The sequence below is a fragment of the Hyaena hyaena genome, unplaced genomic scaffold (genome assembly GCF_003009895.1).
Source record: "Hyaena hyaena isolate Hyena2069 unplaced genomic scaffold, ASM300989v1 scaffold_126, whole genome shotgun sequence".
Taxonomy (NCBI): domain Eukaryota; kingdom Metazoa; phylum Chordata; class Mammalia; order Carnivora; family Hyaenidae; genus Hyaena; species Hyaena hyaena.
This window is the reverse complement of record NW_024080759.1, coordinates 3,146,452-3,166,981: the sequence shown is the minus strand read 5'-3', so window position 1 is coordinate 3,166,981 and position 20,530 is coordinate 3,146,452. Positions and strand designations below refer to the sequence as shown.

At 35.6% G+C, this 20,530-nt stretch overlaps 1 protein-coding gene across 3 annotated transcripts in view; it reads right to left on the bottom strand.

Annotated features, from left to right (window-relative positions):
• Nucleotides 1-17,880, bottom strand: part of ACVR1C (activin A receptor type 1C) — a 41,707-nt gene extending 23,827 nt beyond the window's left edge. For all 3 annotated transcript variants that reach the window (XM_039237543.1, XM_039237544.1, XM_039237545.1), the window contains exon 1: nucleotides 17,712-17,880. In XM_039237543.1, the coding sequence (XP_039093474.1) occupies nucleotides 17,712-17,865 (154 nt within the window). In that variant the 5' untranslated portion in view covers nucleotides 17,866-17,880. The remainder of the gene's footprint in view (nucleotides 1-17,711) is intronic.
• Nucleotides 17,881-20,530: the final 2,650 nt, after the last annotated feature.

Below are 20,530 nucleotides of genomic sequence, written 5' to 3'. Positions count from 1 at the left end.
AGAAGGGATGAGAGAATAATTTTCTTTTTAAACATTTTCTTTGTGAACTTTGCAGCTTCCCTTAGAGACCTGAGTGGAGCTGTTGATGGTCAAAGTCAATGGTCATTGTCACTGCTCACATAAAACTCAGTACTAGTTTAGATGTCTCAACTTCTCCCAGGACAGTGCCTCCTTGACACTCCCTATGTCCAGCTTTAGGGAAGCAATCCTCAAAATGAAAAGAAAAAGATAATATGGGCATGATCCTCATGATCCCCATGTTTCCTTCCTCACTGACCTCTTCCCTTTCCTTATTATAAGTATAAAAATTCTGATGTTTATAAGATGTAGTTGATCTTTGAATTATTTAATTTATATCTCCTTAGTATATGCTATTAGCAGGAAATGGCTTAGAACTGAGTTATGGACAGGGCACCTGGGTAGCTCAGTCGGTTAAGTGCCGACTTTGGCTCAGGTCATGATCTCATGGTTCGTGAGTTTGAGCCCTACATCTGGCTCTGTGCTGACAGCTCAGATCCTGGAGCCTGCTTCAGATTCTGTGTCCTCTTCTCTCTGCCCCTCCCTCACTCATGCTCTGCACCCCCCCTCAAAAATATATCAACATTAAAAAAATTTTTTTTACTTTTATTTTTTATTATTTTTTCTTTTTTTTACAAATAGTTTATTGTCAAATTAGTTTCCACATAACACTCAGTGCTCATCCCCACAAGTGCCCTCCTCCATGCCCATCCCTCCTCCCCCCCACATCCATCAGTCCCCAGTTAAAAAATTTTTTTTAAAGAACTGAGCTTTGGACTTGATCAATTACTTCAAATAGCCTATACTGACCACTGGCATGGAAATCTTGTAGAATGTCTACGTTCTACGTAAAGACACTTTTTTTTTTTTTTTACTATCTGAATGACCTTCAACTGACTAGAAACTAAAGTAATACAGTGGAGTGAGGAACAGAAATTCTTTGAGAGTAGAGTGACTGAAGAGATATGCACTGACTTGACATCTGTTGAAAAACAAAATCAGACAAAAGAAAACAGAGGTCTCCGTGGAACCCAAAGTGAATTTTTGTGAAATTTACAAGGTTAGTGCTCCCTTCCCAGAAGCTTCTGGGGCAAATAGCCTACAGAAATTGAAGAGGATCCAAAATACCCCTGAAGAAACCACAAACTAATATTAAAGCCCCTCCCATTCTTTTTATGAAAGGCTTTGCCCAACTGCAAAGATACCACCCTGCAAGGTTGGATCCATGAATGTATAAATAGCAAATCTTCAACTGCCTCCCCATCTATTCCTCCACAAAAGGGGAAGCATTTCTTCCCCCAGCTTGTAGTCTGTTCTCAGGTATCAAGTCCACCCCAAAAGACAATGTTCCTTGAGATGCTTTCTGATGGGTCTATTTCTGTCCTGGCACATGGGGAAAAAATGCCACCGCAGTCAAATGAATGATGTGGTCCATCTATCTACCCTATAAACCCTCTATGACACAGGCCTGTGACATCAATGAAAGGGCTTTGTTTAGTTTAGTTTAGTTCACAGGTTTCTAGGGGGAAATGTGGAAGTAATGTCTGAAGGTAAAACAAGAGAGAACACATTGCCTCTAAGATGATCAGAGTTAACTTTTTAACTAGCTCAACAGGAATCATTTATTTTTCCAAAAAAGTGAGATGCTAAGCATTAAGAAATCTCCCAAATCTTCATGAAGAACCTCCCTTAACCTGCCATTTCAAAACATCAGTAAATGTGGATACCATCATTTCAAACAGTTGCTTGATGATAATGAAAATGCATTTCAAATCAGTTTCTTACTACTCTCCTAAAAGACTGGATCCCAATGAATCGCTTTGTATAACGTTGCACTGAGAATGACTCTTGAGGGCAGATGCCCAGAAGTGGGGCACAGTCCATATCCTGATGGAATTTAAACTCTGCTCAGGAATACATGATCCACGTAGGGAACAATTCCAAAGCAATTTTGAAAATTAAAAAAAAAAAAAAACATAAGAAAACTACATAGGAGCAAGGGCAGTGGGAGATAAGAAAAGATCATCATGAAGAATTCCATTCATGATAAATCAGTCAATATGAAACAATATAGAACTGCACTTACATGTGGGAAATCTACACATGTGAAATAGAATGGTCTCAGTTGCTAAGTAAAAAATACCAGGTTTATTTGTCTAACATTCCTATGTTAATTCTCTACTCACTAATTGCAGGCAGCCCCACACTACCCGGAGCTGGTCCTAGCCTACCATTCTTTACCGTGATCCCTATGAATGTCATCAGGAATAATTCAGGTAGAAGTTTGTTCAATTGGATTCTGCCAACATACTCCACTATAGGGAACAGCAAATGGTCACCCTTCTCGACAGAACAATCATGTCAGACAGGTTGTTTCTGATCAACATGAACCTCAGGTACTGAGCAAGGACAGATTTTTTAACCTAGAGATTCAACTGAGCAATGAAGGCGACAGAAATAGCATGAGAGTGATTTCTGCTTTTTAACAATCAGATGGGCTATGAATGAGCCCTACATTGTTTAGTGCTCAGTCTAAAAATGGCTGCCTGCATACACCACCTTGTCTGTCTTCTCCTGGCATGATTTCATAATTTTATAGCATGCAGGTCACACCACAGATAAAAATAATTCCTGACAGCTCTTCTATGTTGCTGGGCTTCTGGGAGTATGTGAGGAACACTGGGTATCTTCAAATCTTCTTTTGTCCACTTTTGTCTGAATTTAAGAATAATAATGTTTTTATATTTTACTGAATGAGGAATGTGAGATTGAAGAATATAACCTTTGGCACGGGGAATGTAGAGTTTAACTTAAGCAGAGATGAGATTAAGAAAATGTAGAAAGGAGTATTCAAATCAGCTCTGCAGTTTTTAATTGCCCCACATGGACCTAAAAACTAATTAATTGTGTCAGCAAAGCACATATTCACAAATGATACATATTTGTAAAGAAATTAGATAGTAACTATTCAAGGAATAGTTCAGGTTGGTTTTTTTTTTTCTTAAGCCAACCTTTTACATGGGAAAAAATGAAAGATCTTTGGAAGTAGCACCCATCTCTCCTATCGCTGTTTCCCCAGCTCACGGCAAAGCTTTGTTCAGAGAAGACATTTGAAAACAGTGACCATGAGGGAGAAGTTATGCTTCTCTGTCCTAGAGTTCATGCTAGTATAAATTCTCCCACAGCAAACGCTTTTACACAAAGCGGTTTATTCACTTGGAAGACTGATGTGAATAATCCTATTTTGACTGGGCCCAGTGTCCTGTACGTGATAATCACCCAAAAAGTATTCCAGTAAACAGGTAATAGTATTTACTTAGGATTACTGAGAGTAGGGGCTTACATAGTATGAAATCCTCAATTTAGAATTGGTTATAAATTTTACTTCCATTTTCCCATTACATCCCTATGAACAAAATTTCATAACCAAAATCAGTGTACTTGTTTCCCAAGATAGGAAATGCTTCCTATATTAAACTTTAAAAGCACAAGTTTGACTTCTTTGTATGCTTCTGTTTCATAGCACTTTCCAAAATATAAAAATCATAGCACCTTTCAGTTTTATGGAGGGAGGGGGAAAATACCCTGTCTGGCACACCTGTCAGGTGCGCACCGAATCCTCAGAGAATGAGCTATAAATGGATTTGTTCATGTGATGGCAGAACAATTCCACAAGGGGTCCCGTGAGTGTTTCTCAGCATGAAGATGTCACTTTACACTGGCTACAGCAATGAATTCATTTAAAATAGAAAACCATGAAAAAGTTGGAAAACAACAATGAATTTTTAAAAGGGCTGCAAATAACAAGACTTTAAAGTCCCAAAAGAATAATAATATCTGGGCCTGCAATTTTTGTAATTATAGCATCCTTCGAAATTCTTAATTTCTGATAAATCTAATTCTAATGTTTTGGCAGTTTATCTTCCTTCAGATGTAATCCTTTAGTTTGGTTTAAATGAAAGTCTAATTTAGACATGTACCTAATCAATAAGCATTGTTTACCTGTCCTGACTGATATAAATAATTTTCCTTTTTCTCTTTACACAACTGAGAACAGAACAGGAAGATGAAAATTGGACTGAGGTTAATAAAGCACCCAATATTTTAATGTTGTGAGTCTCTTTTCTTTATGGAAGCCAATTATTTGTAAAGCAAAAAATATAATAGTATCATTAAAATAGTGTGTGAAATCTGAAAGGAAATTATTACTACATTTACCCTTTCAAGCACTGGATGTTTTAGTAGCAGAATAGGAATAAAGATACCTGGAACTTGAATGTTTTTGTTGAATAGTCTATTTCCCTATGAAAGGTGGTAATTAGTGTAAGCATGAACTAAATAGCAATTCCTATCAAAATTAACCCAGTAAATAACCTGTTTCTCTTGCCCTGGTTTCCTAACCTTATCCTAGATGAATTTTCATGGAAAATTTTAGAGTGTTTTTGATGCTGTCTGACATCATAGCTATTTCTCTGAGCATGATTCTGATGTCACCTAGAGTCATAAGAAATCATTTGTTACAGGGGCGCCTGGGTGGCTTAGTCGGTTAAGCGTCCGACTTTCGCTTAGGTCATGATCTCGCGGTTCGTGGGTTCGAGCCCCGAGTCGGGCTCTGTGCTGACAGCCAGCTCAGAGCCTGGAGCCTATTTCAGAGTCTGTGTCTCCCTCTCTCTCTGACCCTCCCCTGCTCACTCTGTCTCTCTCTCTCCTAGAAATAAATAAAACATTAAAAAAAAAAAAAGAAATCATTTGTTACAAACCAAAATGCAATCCAGCTATGAAATAATCAAGCAACAAAATGTGATTCCTTCACAAAAGAAAAGACAGACGTTTTAATAATAAGGGAGAATAGTAAGATATAAAATCGTATTAAGCAGAATAGCTCAACTATGCTAAAGTAGAAATATACTAAACTATTGATAATGGGAACTCTAGGCCAGTGGGTATAAGCGCACTACATATTGAATGAGTAAATGAATGAATGAATGAATGAATGATGAATGAATGAAAAGAAAAACAGGGAAAGCCCATGTCCACTAAGGAAGAATGAGTTACTTCTCAGTTTCAACCAACTAATTAATGAGGAAGACCTCAAGAAAGCCATAACTGCTTTTTCAAGGACAAGCCAGAAACCTAGAACTTTTAATTTTTAACAATGTTAAATTTATTTCCTTTTCCAGAAACTGTACAATCGAAACCTGTCTGTGGACTGGATACAACCCAGAAGGAGGTAGAACTCTTGGATGACTTGTTTTGTTGTTTCTAAGTTCATTAGAAGTGGGTTTTGCTACAAATAACAGAGGAAACCAAATAGCAGTTTCCTTTTCTCTTTCATGTAAAAGAAACCCAAAGATGTTGAAGATGTCCAATGTTAGCAGGGTGACACCAGGAAGTCTTCAGTCGGGCTCTTGTCAGCTTTCTCGTCGCCATCTCTGTGCAGTCATCACCCTCACGGCCCAAGGCAGCCACTAAAACTCCAACCTTTATTCCTAGGCAGTGTGATGGAGGGGGGTGTAATAACGTGCCGTTCTGTTTTAACAGGTCTTCTCAGAAGTTCTTCTAAACACTGCCACTCATCTCATTTGCCAGAACCCAGTCATATGCCCACACTTCCCTGTAAGAGTGGCTCAAAATATTGTCTGTTAGGAGAACAGCTATAGAATCAGCTGGAAGTCTAGGTCCTGATACTAAATGGGTATTGGAGGAATCTAGATGTCTTTGAAACACTTATCTATAGACACAATAAACTTTGATCTATTGGATTTTTTTGTTAGAAAAAGAACATATGTGCAAACACACACACACACACACACACACAAAGTCAGACAGTACTGTATAAGAGTTCTAAGGAAAGAGATACATAATGTCCTCAGCTGCACAATACTCCAAAACCAACTCAGATGTTAATAGAATGTGGAACCTCCCATAGACATTACTTAGAAACTTGATGTTTGTTGTGAAATATAATGAATAAACAGAAAAGTCCATATATTATGTAGGTACGTTAAGTATAAAAAGATTTATAAACTCCCACACATCACCAACCCCCTCATCTCCCTTCCCCCCTTTCTCCTCCATCTGAAATACCCCCACATGATCACAACCTTATTCCTTCCCCAAGGGTAACCCTTACCCTGATTTGGAAAAATAATGATTTTCTTGCCCTTGTGCTGTGGTTCTCAGAATCCCTTTTCTTATACGGCTCCAGACTAAAGTTGGCATATTTGCATGCATGGTCATGAATGAGAATGGCTTGTAATTTTCTTTTTTTATACTGTCTTTGTTAGGTTTTGATAGCAAGGTTATGCATACAATGAATGAAGGAGTGTCTTCTCTGTCTACATTTCAGAAGAGTTTGTGTGAGAAGTCTCTGTTCCTGGAAGTTTATCAAAATTTTCTGGTAGAGACTTATGAACTTTAAATTTTTCTTTCTGGAATATTTTGTACTCCTTTTTAAAACTTCTGATTCAAATTCTTTACTGTCATAAGACTACTCAGGTTTGTTATAATTTTCTAAAAATTAAGTTGCTCATAAGCCATCTTGTTTCAACCTTATATTATTTTATCTAATAGTTTTATCAATTACCAAGACTGTGGCATATTAAAGCCTCCCTCTGAGATTGTGGACCCCTCCATTTCTCCTTATTCTTTATGTCTCCATATTTAAGTACATAAAAACTTAAATTTATTAAGAATCCATTGTAAGTTGAAACTTTAGTCATTATAAAGCTACTTCTTAACTCTAGTAATTATTTTGCATTAAAGTTAATTTTGTCTGGTATTAACATAAATAAACCAATATTTTTGCTTGTTTAATATATGTGTGGCATATGTTTTCCATCAAAATAATTTCAACATTTCTGTAAATTTTCATTTGTCAAGATATTTTTAAAGCATTTAATTTGATTCATTTTCTCCAACCTAGTAAAATTGTTTAGTCTATTTACATTAAATTAATTAGTAATTAATTAGTAATTAATTGGATTACTTTTGGATAAGTAACATTTGGATGCTTTCTTTTTGTCACATCTGTTGTGTTCTTCTTTCTCTCTCATGGTTTTCCTTTTTATTTACTATTTTTCTATAGTTTTTATTGTCCTGTTTCCCACTGTAAATTAGAAGGTATGTAGTCACATTCTACTCTTTCAGAAATAATTTAGGGGTTACTACAGGGACATTTCAAAGCATAAGGATTAACAATATATTTACCTTCCTCCTAGACAAAACAGGGCCCTTGGAAAATTTTAATTCCATTTCACCCTCTCTTGACATAAATAGTATATAAAAATGGCATTTTGTGTTGAATGACCATTTTATCTTATTTTTTAAAACCTCACAGGACACAATTGCTGTTGTAGATTAATGTTCTTTAGATATAGTGACATATTTATCACTTTGTTTGTTTTTCATCCTTCCCTAGATGTCAGAATTTTGGTATAGTTTCTTTCTGCCTGAAGTATGCCCTTAGAATTTCCTTTATCAAAGAGTTTGATAATGTTAAACTCGCTATTTGTGTTACTTTGAAAATGTTTTTTACTTAATCTTGTTCTTTAAAATACTTTTGCTAGGTAGAATTCTGGGTTACCAGTTCTTTTCTTTTCTTTTAGAATATTGAAGGTAAATTTCCACTTTTCTCTCTTTACTTTTCGCTTGAAAAGACAATGTCAGTTCTTCTGAACTCCTTTGAATTTCATTTACCTTTCTGTCTGCCAACTGGTAGGATTTCACTTTGTCTTTGGTGTTCTGTAGTTTTACTAAGCTATGTCAAGGTTTAGAAATCTTTTTATTTCTCCTCTTGATATTCATTGAATTTCTTAGATTTATAGATTGGTGCTCATCAATTCTGGAAAATTCTGAGCTGTTACTTCTGCAGAGACTCCTTTTGCCCAAACCTTTGTCTCCTCTTCTATGGACCACTACAAAAAAGCACACATTAAATCTTCTTCTTCTTCTTTTTTTATTTTTTAAAATATGTATTTATTATTGAGAAACAGAGTATGAACAAGCAAGGGGCACAGAGAAGAGGAGACACAGAATCTGAAGCAGGCTCCAGGCTCTGAGCTGTCAGCACAGAGCCTGATGCAGAACTTGAACCCACAAACTGCAAGATCATGACCTGAGGTGAAGTCGGACGCTTAACTGACTGAGCCACCCAGGCTCCCCACGTTAAATCTTCTTACTGCAATCATCTCTTAGTCATCCTCTCATCCATATTTTCCATTATGTATTCTCTGCATAACTGCATACAAAATAACTTCTTCTGACCTGTATTTCAGATCCCGAATTCTCTCCACAGCTGTTATTATTCTAATTGTTGTTAAACTTATCATTAAGTTTTCAAGTTTTGCTCTATTTTTAATTTTAAAAAGTTTTATTCCGTTATTGTTCAAATCTGGTAGGTCACTTGTTTGTAATCTTCTATTCTCTAAAAATATTTCCAATTTGCCTTATGTTTTTTAAAAGAAGAATGTTTCATCTTTATTTATTTTCTGATAATTCCATATATGAAACTTTTGTGATCTTTCTGCTGTGTGCTCTCTTCTGCTTGCTCATGAATGCTGCCTTGCATACCTGAGTCCTTGGGGTGCTTATTCTTCGCAAGGTACTGCTCATGTCCTTGCAGAAGTTTCTGTTTTGTCTGGTTGAGACCTACCTCTAGAGAGCTGGTACTTTTTTCTAGACTTTGGCACACTAATAGTCCAGAACTAACTTAAAGAAAGTTCTTCCTCTGAAGAGTCCCTGTACCACTCAGGCAATGGGAAATTAGGCCTAAGATCCATGTGATGTTCAGGCTAGGATCACAGATTTTGTTCATCTTTTATTTTTCCTGCTCTGCTTAGTTATAAGCCTAGAGATGGGCTTACATCTGGTTTAAACTTGCAATAAGGAAAGAGACCTCTTATATCTCTGCTCAACATGGTGGCTTCTATTACATGATTCAATTTGAGCAAATCATGTTTCTTGACCTTTGCTATCCTTCAAGCCTGATAATAAAACCCAACATTTTCCTTATTAGAAAAAGCAGACACACATGAGGGAAAAAAGTATCAGAAAGTTATATAATAATATTTTAAACAATAAGGGTGTTTACCAATTCCCATAAGAAGAAATCTGGAAATAGCTGGTGACACTGTTGAGTCTTTTTGTTAACGAATCATAGAATCAATCTACTTCCAGATTTCCTATCATGTTGAGTTACTGAACTCCCTTATTAAGACATTATTATCTAAGTTTCTGATAATTTTAGTTGAAAACATCTTGACTGATACATCACTCTTTCAACTTATGCAAATCTAATGGGTGGGAAAAAATAGTTGTTTAATTGGCATCTCTCCAGCTGTTAGTGATGTTGAACATCTTTTTGATACTTGACCATTTAGAATATTTTCTTCTGTAAAATTTCTGTTTGTATCTCTCGCCCATTTTTTTCTTTAGCACTCTCTCTTTCCACTCTCTTGCCATGCACACACACACATGCATGGACACACACATGAGCTCTTTACCTTCTCATAGTTACCTTTTTTCCAGTCACACACATGGCAAATATTTCTGTCCTGTATTCCAGTTATCTTTGGTTTTATTTATGTTATCTTTCATTACTCATTTTTATTTTAGTTTGCATGCAATTATATCTCTTTTCCTTTTATAACAGTTGGATTTCCTGTCTTATTTAAAAACAGCTTCCATACTATAAAGTCATAAAAATCTTTTTTTCTAAATTTTCTTCTGACATTTAAATTGTTTTATATTTCACAATTAGATATTTAATTAAGCTGTAATTTATTTTTGTATATGGTATGACACTGTGGTACAGCCCTGTTTTCTTCCAGATGGATAGATAATTATGCCAGCATCATTTCAAAAATAAACTATCCTGGAATTTCCATTTCTGCCAAGTTACACTTTAGATGTCCACAGAAGCCCTTCTTCGTACATCACACACAAAAATGCTGAATAAAATACAAATGAAAAACTTTTTTCATTACATGATGAAGCTGGTGGGAAAAGAAATGAATTGCTCAAAGCCACAAATAAAGTGAAAACCCAGAGAGGCGCTTGAGCACGCGGGCTGCTATTTACCCTGGAGGCATCTGCCAGCCACCGCCTGGTGGTTACATGCTTAGCTCACCAGATTGTAGCACAGGATCAGGAGATAAAGTATGGCTCCCGAGACAGGGAAGGGCCAGATCAGAGACCCTCATATCAGTCTAGCAACTATGAATGGCATTAAATGAAAAATAAAGAAAAGAATGTTTTGCAGAGAAAGACAGGGTGTGCACTCCTCTATGTGTCTATCTCAACCTTGACTTTGGTATAGCAGAAAAGAAAAAAATATATCTTCAAGTGTTTCTTATCCCAAGTGTGTACCATACACAGGCTTAGAGCCTTAATTCACATTGTATGTTGACCAAAATAAACCTAATCAAAACATTAAATGGTTTCGGTTGGTAACACCCCCAGATACCTAGCAGAAGCCAATGTAAATCCTCTCTGGAGGAACATATTTCAAATGTAGGCTCTAAAAGTTTCCTCTACCATATGGTTCCCAAAAACATGAGCTCACATTCAAAAAATCACAAAACATGTAAGGAAAGTAGCCACCAAAATATGAGTCAGCAAAATAAAAAAAAATCACATTCAAACTCACAGAAATTGTAGATATTAAAATTATCAGAGATTCAAACACTAGAAAACAACAGGGGAAAGATTTCAAGAGGCATAGAGAAGAGTTACAGAAGGCCCAGCTCACACAATCTCCATGAAGGAATTGTGAGAAGTGAGGAGAACTTATCAGAAGGCTCACAGATAGAACCTATCATAGAGACACATCCAAACACCTTCCGATGTGAATGGAACTTTCTCATCTATTACTATTTGTGTGCCCTTCCTGGATCCCCGGCCCCCCACCAAGTGCACATCAATTTGTGTAAATAAGTCTTTTATTTTTGAAATGGAAACATTCTTGAAGAGTTAAGAATTTACTATTTACATTTTTTAAAGATGTTTATTTTTTGAAAGAGAGAACACGTGTGCATTCGTGGAGGAGGGGCAGAGAGAGAGGGAGAGAAAGAGAATCTCAAGGAGGCTCAGAGCTGTCATCACAGAGCCCAACACAGGGCTGGTGATGAATAGTGAGATCATGACCTGAGCTGAAATCAAGAGTGGGATGCTTACCCAACTGAGCCAGTCACCCCTATCATTACCCAGGCACCTTTCCCATTTACTTTCAAAGGTAAATTTCTCCCACTCAGTGGCTTTTCTCCTAAATGCAGAGGAAGCTGAGAGTGGACAATCTGCAGGAGTTATGAGGCAAGAAGTTTCCTGAAGCCTGGGAATACTAAGTTAAAGTCAGAGCTGGAGTCTGACTGGAGTCAGAACAAGAAAAGTAGCATCCAGAAAGGAAAAAGTATATTTTTGGAACTGAAGACAATTATTCTTATCTGGTCTAAAAATAAACAGTAAGAATACATTAGACAAGGTACACTGCATAAAGTATACGTTTCTCTTATTTAACTGATTTGCATAAGCTATATTTAATTTTAAAATATTCAGTACTACACTTATTTTATAAAAATAATGACATATTTGCTGTTAGTAGTGATGTGAACTCAAAATACCAGTCAAATAAATGGCTGTTTTTGGAAATGGATCTTGCCTTTCAAGTTTTACATAGGAAAAAAATTCTAAATATTTGTGATAATACTTGAACTTGGAAGGTCACTCCAGTGACATCAAAGATACCAACTTCAATAAGCTTCAGGGAAGGAAGCAAGTTTTCTAATAATATATCTCTGTCAAACTATAAAACTGTTTCTATCAAAAAAAGTATGATTAACTTCTAAAAATTAAACCCATGTGCAATGTTAGAGAAAGTATGTTTTCTAAGGGCAAATGATTGAATTTAATGTGATGTAACTCAATCTTACTTACAATGATCTAAATTCATTCTACTTAAATCTAATATAACTTAGTATAAAAAATGAATGGGTAAAAGGTTTTCAAAGGCCATTTAGAAGGAAAACATTTCAGATTAAAACAGTAACTAGATTCTTAATAGATTTTTGTACTAGTAAATTAAAATAATAAGTGTCTGCTCCATTTTAAATTACCGTATTTTAAAATATCTACTGAAGTGGTGTTTCTTAAACTGTGAACAACCTATTAGTAGGGTCTGACCAACATTTTTGCTTAAGGAAAATGCATAAGGTACCTCACAGGTTAAGAATAGTTTGTTAAAGTCTTATTTCAGTAGTGTTTGCATGCAGGTTGGGGGAAATTGTATAAAATATATTTCTTTCTGTGTGTCTCAGTAGAAACATGTATAAAAGCCACTAGTCTGGGTGCCTGGGTGGCTCAATCGGTTAAGCATCCGACTCTTGATCTCGGCTCAGGTCATGGTCTCAGAGTTCGGGAGTTCTAGCCCCACACTGAGTTCTGTGCTATCAGAGCCTGCTTCAGATTCTCTCTCCTTCTTCCTCTGCCCCTCCCCCTCTCATGCCTGAATATTCTCTCTCTCTCTCTCTCAAAAATTAAAAAATGAACTTGGAGTGCCTAGGTGACTCAGTCAGTTAAGTATCCGACTTTGGCTCAGGTCACGATCTCACAGTTCGTGGGTTCAAGCTCCGCATCAGGCTCTGTGCTGACAGCTCAGAGCCTGGCGTCTGCTTTGAATTCTGTGTCTCCCTCTCTCTCTCTGCCCCTCTACCACTCATGCTTTGTCTCTCTCTATCTCAAAAATAAACATTAAAAAGTAAATAAATTAAAATAAAATAAATAAACTTTAAAAAAACACTAGTCTAAGGTTTTAGGAATTAGAGCCAAATACTTGAAAAGGATTTTTAGGAGGGAAAGAGTGAGTGCCTACAGGTCTCCAATTGCTGAGTTACAACTGAACAAGCAGAGAGAGGAAGGGAGAGAAAAAGTCCAGGGTTGCGTTCAAGGTAGGAATTTTATCACAAAGAAACAAAGCAAGAGCCCAATCGTTACACATAGGACTTAAGCCTAGAATAGCATCAACTGAAATATCATGAACCTTGGTTACTACACCTACATCTAATCACTACCCAAGATGGCACCATAGTCGGGAGTGATGGGAAACCATCAAGAGGCAAGGATCCACTTGACTTTCAGAGGAACCAAAAAGAGAAGTCTATATTTTCCTTAATCTCTTCTGGTGACCTCTGTATGTTTTCTTCCCTGTTTTGTCCAAGAATGTGATGGGAAGCACTAACACTGCAGAAATGTCACACCATTTACTTTTCAGAGTGCTTTTATATATTGCATATCTATGTAACTGCATTTGAAATTGATAAATCCTACTAGCCAGAGCAGGGGATAGCAATCACACTCACTGATGACACGAAAACAGTGGAGCTCTCAGCACTGCCTGTGTTCAGTGCTCAGCCTGGAAGTTCCTTTCCAAACAGCTGCTGTTCCAAATACAGCTAATAACCGTTTAGTGCTGCCTCACAGACAGAACATCCCGACACAAGATGACGCACATATAATCCTATTCAATTTAATGTCAACTTACCATAGAATATCACTAAAAGAAAAAAAGTCTTAGTTTAAGAAATTTGAATTGAATAAATGTCAGATAGCATTTTCTGTAGACATATTAATTACTGGCTAGACAACACATATCTTCCCTGTTACAAGTAATATTTGGAAATCAATTAATGTAACCCATCATATCAATAGACTAAAGAAGAAAAATCTTGCTATAATCTCAAAAAATTCATGAAAGTACTTGAAAAAACTTAACATTCACTTAGGATTAGAAAAACCTTCCCCAAACTAGGAATTAATGCAAATTTCATCAGTTTGTAACAGGAATCTCAAAAGCCTACCGTTAAAATCATACTTAATCATAAAATGGGAAGGGCATTCCCTCCTAGGATCAGGAAAAAGGCAAGTATCTTCATTCTTACCACTCCTATCCATCATCATATCAGTGGTCCTAGCCAGTGTGAAAAAGCAAGAAAAAGAAATAAAATGCATACAGATCAGAATGGAAGATGCAAAATTGTCTGTATTCACAGGTAAGATGACTGAGTATGTAGAAAACACCATATAATTTTTTAAAGAGCTACTAACACTAAAATAATGTGCTTTGGCAAGCTTGTTGGAAATAAGGTAAATATATAAAATTATTATTTTCATTTTCATAATATGATTAACATTGAGATATTAATAACAGCATCCATAACCTTGTGATCCTTAGAGATGAATTCAAGAAAATACATATGAGACCCGTTTCTTGACAAGCACAAGACACTGCTAAGAGTAACTGAAGGAAAATTCAATAAATGGGAAAACATGTTATGTTCATGGATCAAAAGATTTAATATTGTCAACATGACTGTTTTCTCTAAATAATCTATATATTCAATGCAATCTAATAAAAATCTCAGCATGTGTTTTTGTAGGAATTGTCGAATCAATTCTAAAATGGAAATGGAAATGCAAAGGATTCAGAAGATCCAAATCAATTTTAAAACAGAACAAAGTTGGAGAGGTCACACAATTTGATTTTAATACCTACTACAAAGCTACAATAATAAAGGAAGTTTAATAGCGATATATATACAGACATCCATAGCACTCGAACAGAATAAAGAGGCCTGAAATACACCCACATATATATGGTCATTTAATGTTCAAAGGATAGATTTTTCAACAAATGATGCTGGAAAAACTTCATCTCTATGTAAAAAAATAAATTTCATCTAAACCTCATATAGTAAGAAAACTTAAGTTTAAACTGAATACAGGCCTAAATGTAAATGCTGAAATGTTAAAATTTCTGGAAGAAAACATAAAAGAAAATACTTATGAACTTTGCATAGATAAAGACTTCTTCAATTAGGACATGAAACGTGAATTATAACAATAAAAATATATAATCCATCAAATTTTAATCTACTCTGCAAAAGACAGGCTCAAGAAAACAAAATGGCGATTGACAGAATGAGAGAATATAGTCAGAATACACATATCTGATAAAGGACTTGTATTAGAATCCATAATGAAGCTTTAAATTCAACCATAAGATAATCCAGTGTTTTTAATGCAATGCAATGCAAAAGATTTGACATTTATAAAGGAAGATATGCAAGTGTCCAATATGCACAAAAAAATAACTGAACGTCATTATTCATCAGGGAAATGAAAATTAAAACCGCAATGAAATACTACTACACAATCACTTGAATGGCTAAATTTTTTTTAAAAAACTGATTATAGCACATGATTGTAAAAATATGGAGCAAATGGAACTATCATCATACATTTCTGTTGGGGATATAAAATTGTACAAACAGTTTCAAAACTACTTGGGAGATAATATTTGTAAAATGAATAGACATTCATCATATGATCCTATAATTCTGCTCTTACATATTTTTCACAAGAAGAAAAACATATCCAAAAACTTGCGCATTAACGTTCACAGCACCTTTATAAACAATCTCCACATGGAAACAATCTCCACAAGGAAAACAGCAACAGCTGTAGGACATCCATTATCTATATAATGGAATATTACCCCACAGTAAAAATGGAACAAGCAAGTAATACATCCAACAACATGAATAAATCTCAAAAACATGCTAAGTGAAAGAAGCCAAATGCAAAAGAATATATTCCATAAGGACTCTGTTTTTGCAAAACTCTGGGAAAAATAAATCTAATCTACGGTGACAGAAAAGAGATCAGTTGTCTAGCCCTCGTCAAAGTGGGGATTGATCGAGAACATTTTGAGGCAATGTAAATGTGGTAGTGGTCACCTGGGGTAGGTGTGTGTCAAAACTCAAACCATACAATCAAATTGTGTGCATTTCACCATATCCAATTATACCTCAATAAAATTGATTTTTAAAATGGACTGGTTCCTACCTGGAGTTGAGGGTAGAACATAAGCTTCTCAGTAGTTAGGTTGAGTTTATAGTTAGGCTGGAAAGGACCTACATTCTAGCTGCACTAAGTAAGCATCTTTAATTTGCCCAATTGCATATGAACTATTTACCTTCTAAGACCTTTTGTTGTTGTCAAAGCACTGTCTTGTGCCCATTCTGACTGGCAGACTTTGGTCTTGTGGGTAATTCATTATTGGGAAGACATATCAAAGGTGCCATGACCACAGGCTAATGTCAAGACCTACCTCACCCTCCTTAATCTTGTGTATTGTGGTCATGGGAAGACCAGCATAAGATTTAGGAAACCTTCACTTCAGGGTGTCTTGGGCCCACAGATAACCATGCATGGGAGAAAGTATAAGAGAAGAAAAGTATCCAGAAGAATAGATGCCAGATCACTACCAAACCAAGGAAGTCTGTGAATCTGAGACAGAGAGAATAAGTGTGGTCTCAAGATCAAGACTGCAAGTAGCTTTGGGGATGAAATATGCCAAGTATGACTTCTTATGTACTATATAGTGTAATGCTTTAGGACAGTGTTTCCCAAAGACTGGGATAAATACCAGTGGTGGCACATGTCCCTGAGAAATGATTCTAAGGGTTCTTGAGATGACTTGGAGTGGTCAACAAACATGATTTAAATAACAATGAATCACATGATAATTTTTTCTCTAGTTCTCTCAGTTTTTCTGATTATCAACAAGCCTCATTTTGTGCTAGTATGTCTTTAACATCACATTCTTCTCCCTTTTAAACAAACAAAATAATACAAAATACTCAACTGAAATGCAGTAGCTATTTTTGCTTATGTACATAGTTATAGTTATCTTCTACTTACACTAAGTAAAACTGGTTTCTCATTTATGGTAGTGATGCCGAGTTTCTGCATCAAATAAATATCCTTCAGTAAAAAAAGGGGGACAGTGAATTTATAGAAAAAAATAATAGGTTAAAAAGACTAAGTAGAATATTGATATGGTGATACAGGAACACCTAAGCTTGTATAACAGTACCTTAAAATGTTGCTTTGTAAGGAAAACTACATATCTGTGTATAGATGTAAACATATCAGCAAGCACTGGATTATTACTAAATTAATAAATATTAAGGAAAATTCACTACAGAATATTTTCATGTCATAAATTAGTTTGTGATTTTAATGACTGCCACTTAATATCCCTGAAAGTTGCAGATTCCAAATTACTGACAAAAGATGAGATTCAGATTTTCAGTGTCTTGTATATTAGGATAAAACAGCACAAAACTGGGGGGGAGGCAAGAATGTATCTGCACAATAGAGAAGAGTTACATCCCATTCTACCTCCATCTTCCTACTCATGAACACTTGCTCTTGAGTGCAGACAGGCAAAGAAGCTATGCAGATTTCATCTCCATAAAAGTTGGCATTCTACTATTTTTAATTTTGCCCTCTTTTCTCTTTCTTTTTTCTTGGTACACATTCTAATTTCTTTCCTTTACAAGAATCCATACAAATGGACATTTTACTTTAGGTCCATTAATCACTTCTTAAAATAGAATTCACATGGATAAACATCTACAAAATTGTTATGCTGTTGTCGATGTTTTGACAGTCTTGTGCAATTATAAACAATCAATCTCAGCTATGATCTAGAGAATATTACCAGTCAGAAAAAGGAGAGAACTGTAGAACAGATTTTCTTATTTAAAGAAGCATCCAATAGTTTGATTTCTACTGTGCTTCTAATTTCCCAATAGTAAAGTTAAAGTTGGGATGAACAAAGATTAATGCCTTACCTGTTGGAAGGTGCAGTGTTATGTTGTTGCAAAAATCTGTGAAGCAGCATTCAGTTTTGGTAACATTGTTGGAACTATGACAGAAGACTTGAGCATTCAGCTCTGGGAGAGAGACACAGGACTTGATCACCTGTTCTTTCCCATTGGTTAGCATAACCGAGGCCCAGCATGCTCCTTCAGTTTGGCAGGTAAAGTTTGAAGAGTCACACAAAAGACATACACACTTCAATCCTGGAAGTGTAAGGCAGAAAGCTTGAAGATACAGAAAACATCATGCAAATTTATTTCATAATACTTGACTATAAGAATTCAAGCTTAATGAAAATTGTGGAAGGGTTAAATGAATAGTATTGGGTAAATACATGCTACTACTGTTAGTACTTCTCAGTCATGTGTTTTATTAAATAGGCAGCCCAATCATCTTTTATTATTACTTGTACTTTTGTGAATTTATTCTGTTACCACTATACTTTAAAATAATTTTCTTGTCCATGATCTAAGTCACTCCTGAAACTCAACTGGCTTATTTCTAAATCAATAGCTCCTGTGAAATGCTAGGAAACAGTAACACAGCTCCCAAGGGGCGCTGTCCAGCACCACTTGTAAAGTGTGGTTAGAGCGCTATGTAGCCCAACATCCATTATGCTCTGCTCATTTACCCTTTCTCCTTTAAACTTTTATGTCAATGTGCTAAATACAAACCTAACCATAGAAATCTACCACTCTAAAAATAATAATGTGATTCTTTACATTTATATTTGATGGTATTTTAATATTATTGCTATTGTCACATAACCTTTAAGGCACTAATGAGCCATTACACTTCCCCCTCTTCACTAAGAAATACATGTTAAAATACGAGTCATTTGAACATAGACCATGACTTCAGGCAATTCTCTTTAATGAACACATCTATTCCATATAACATAACACATCAACAGTAGAATTTAGTATATCTACATCAATAAAATTTTAAAAATTAGACTTTGCTAAATTAATCTATTCAGTGCACAAGTTTCCTCACTCCTCCCCACTTACTACACACACACACATACACACACCTCTCACACACATTTACTCACATGTTTAAAGTGATGCCATATTGTTCTGTCCTTATGTAAAGTATCTCTCACCATGAAGTCCAGTGGTTGTGACAATTTATTCAAATTTTATTTAATTATGTTGTTTTTAAATAGTACAATACTAAATAAGGCTTTTGTATTACTACTTTAATGAGCTTTTTGTTAAATGATAACTGCTCCTCACAATTATCTGAATGTACTAAATTTTATCATAAAATCATTTTTACTGAAATTAAAGACTTTAAATTGCTAATTGCTGAAATTACAGCTAATTTCCTAGCTGCACAATATTTGATACATAAATGACAATTTTTATACTCAACTTCAAATACCAATATAAGAACAAATACGGATAATATTCCTACATAACTGGGTGCATAAGAATGAACAAGTTATATACTGAACAATAAAAATTATCTTTCCTTTGGTGCCCTTTCTTGATTGGTAAGATACCATCTCTATAAACCTTTTTATTACTATGGTCTAAAAGAACGACAGTCATAAAATATAATACTATTTTGTTACCAACATTGGACCAATCATATAGCTCACTCCTCCATTTATTCCAGGGGTGATTAATATAAATAAATACACAACTGACCCTTAAACAACATGGGTTTGAACTGTACAAGTGCATTTATACATGGATTTCTTTTCAATAAATGCAGTAAAGTACTGGGGCGCCTGGGTGGTTCAGTCAGTTAAGTCAGTTAAGCCAAGCCTGGTCTTGGCTCAGGTCATAATCTCATAGTTCATGATTTTGAGCCCCACATTAAGCTCTGCACTGAGAGAATCCCAAGCAGGCTCCACGCCATCAGCGCAGAGGCCGATGTGGGGCTTGAACTCAGGAAACATGAGATCATGACCTGAGCTGAAATCAAGAGTCAGGCATTTAACTGACTGAGCCACCCAGGAACCCCCACCTAATGATTTTCTTAACAACATTTTATTTTCTGTAGTTACTTTACTGTAAGAATATGGTATATAATACATATAATATACAAAGTATATATTAATTATTTATGCTATTGGTAAGGCTTCTAGTCAACAGTACACTATTAGTAGTTAAATTTTTGGAGACTCAAAAGTTAAGCAGATTTTGAACTGTGTGAGGGGTTGGTGCCCCTAACATCATGTTGTTCAGTGGTCAACTATACTCATTTGTTGATATTTATGTGCTATAGTAGAACCTTATAATCCACACTGATTAGGATTCAGTAGCGCTAGATATATAAAATCCAGGTGATTTTAAAAATGCTTTAAGTCACTTTCCTTACATAAAAGAGAGTTCATATAATGACTATCCATCCACGTAGGTGTCTTCTGACGGTGGAATCTCGCTAGTACCTCCAAGTCTGATCTACCAATGGCCTTCAAATCCCAGTTATACCTGCTTTGAAATTTGGTCATTACTTGACCCCTCTGTGCCTCCATTTCCTTATATGAAAGAGGAGGAGAAGAAGAATATACCTCCTCATACTGTTGTTGTGAAGAATAAATTAATCTATGTAAAAGCTCTTAGGACAACGTCTGGCACACAGGAAGTATTATGTAAACATTAATGACCATGCCTTCTCCTACTAGAGGAGGTAAAGCTAGTTAGATTACATAACAATTGAAATACATTCATAATCCATAAAGGAATGGCTGAATGAACTAGGGTGTACAGACCATTTAAAAGGCATAACAAAGAAATACATCCCTTTCTACTCTGTGGAGTGAGTTGAATGCTCTCCT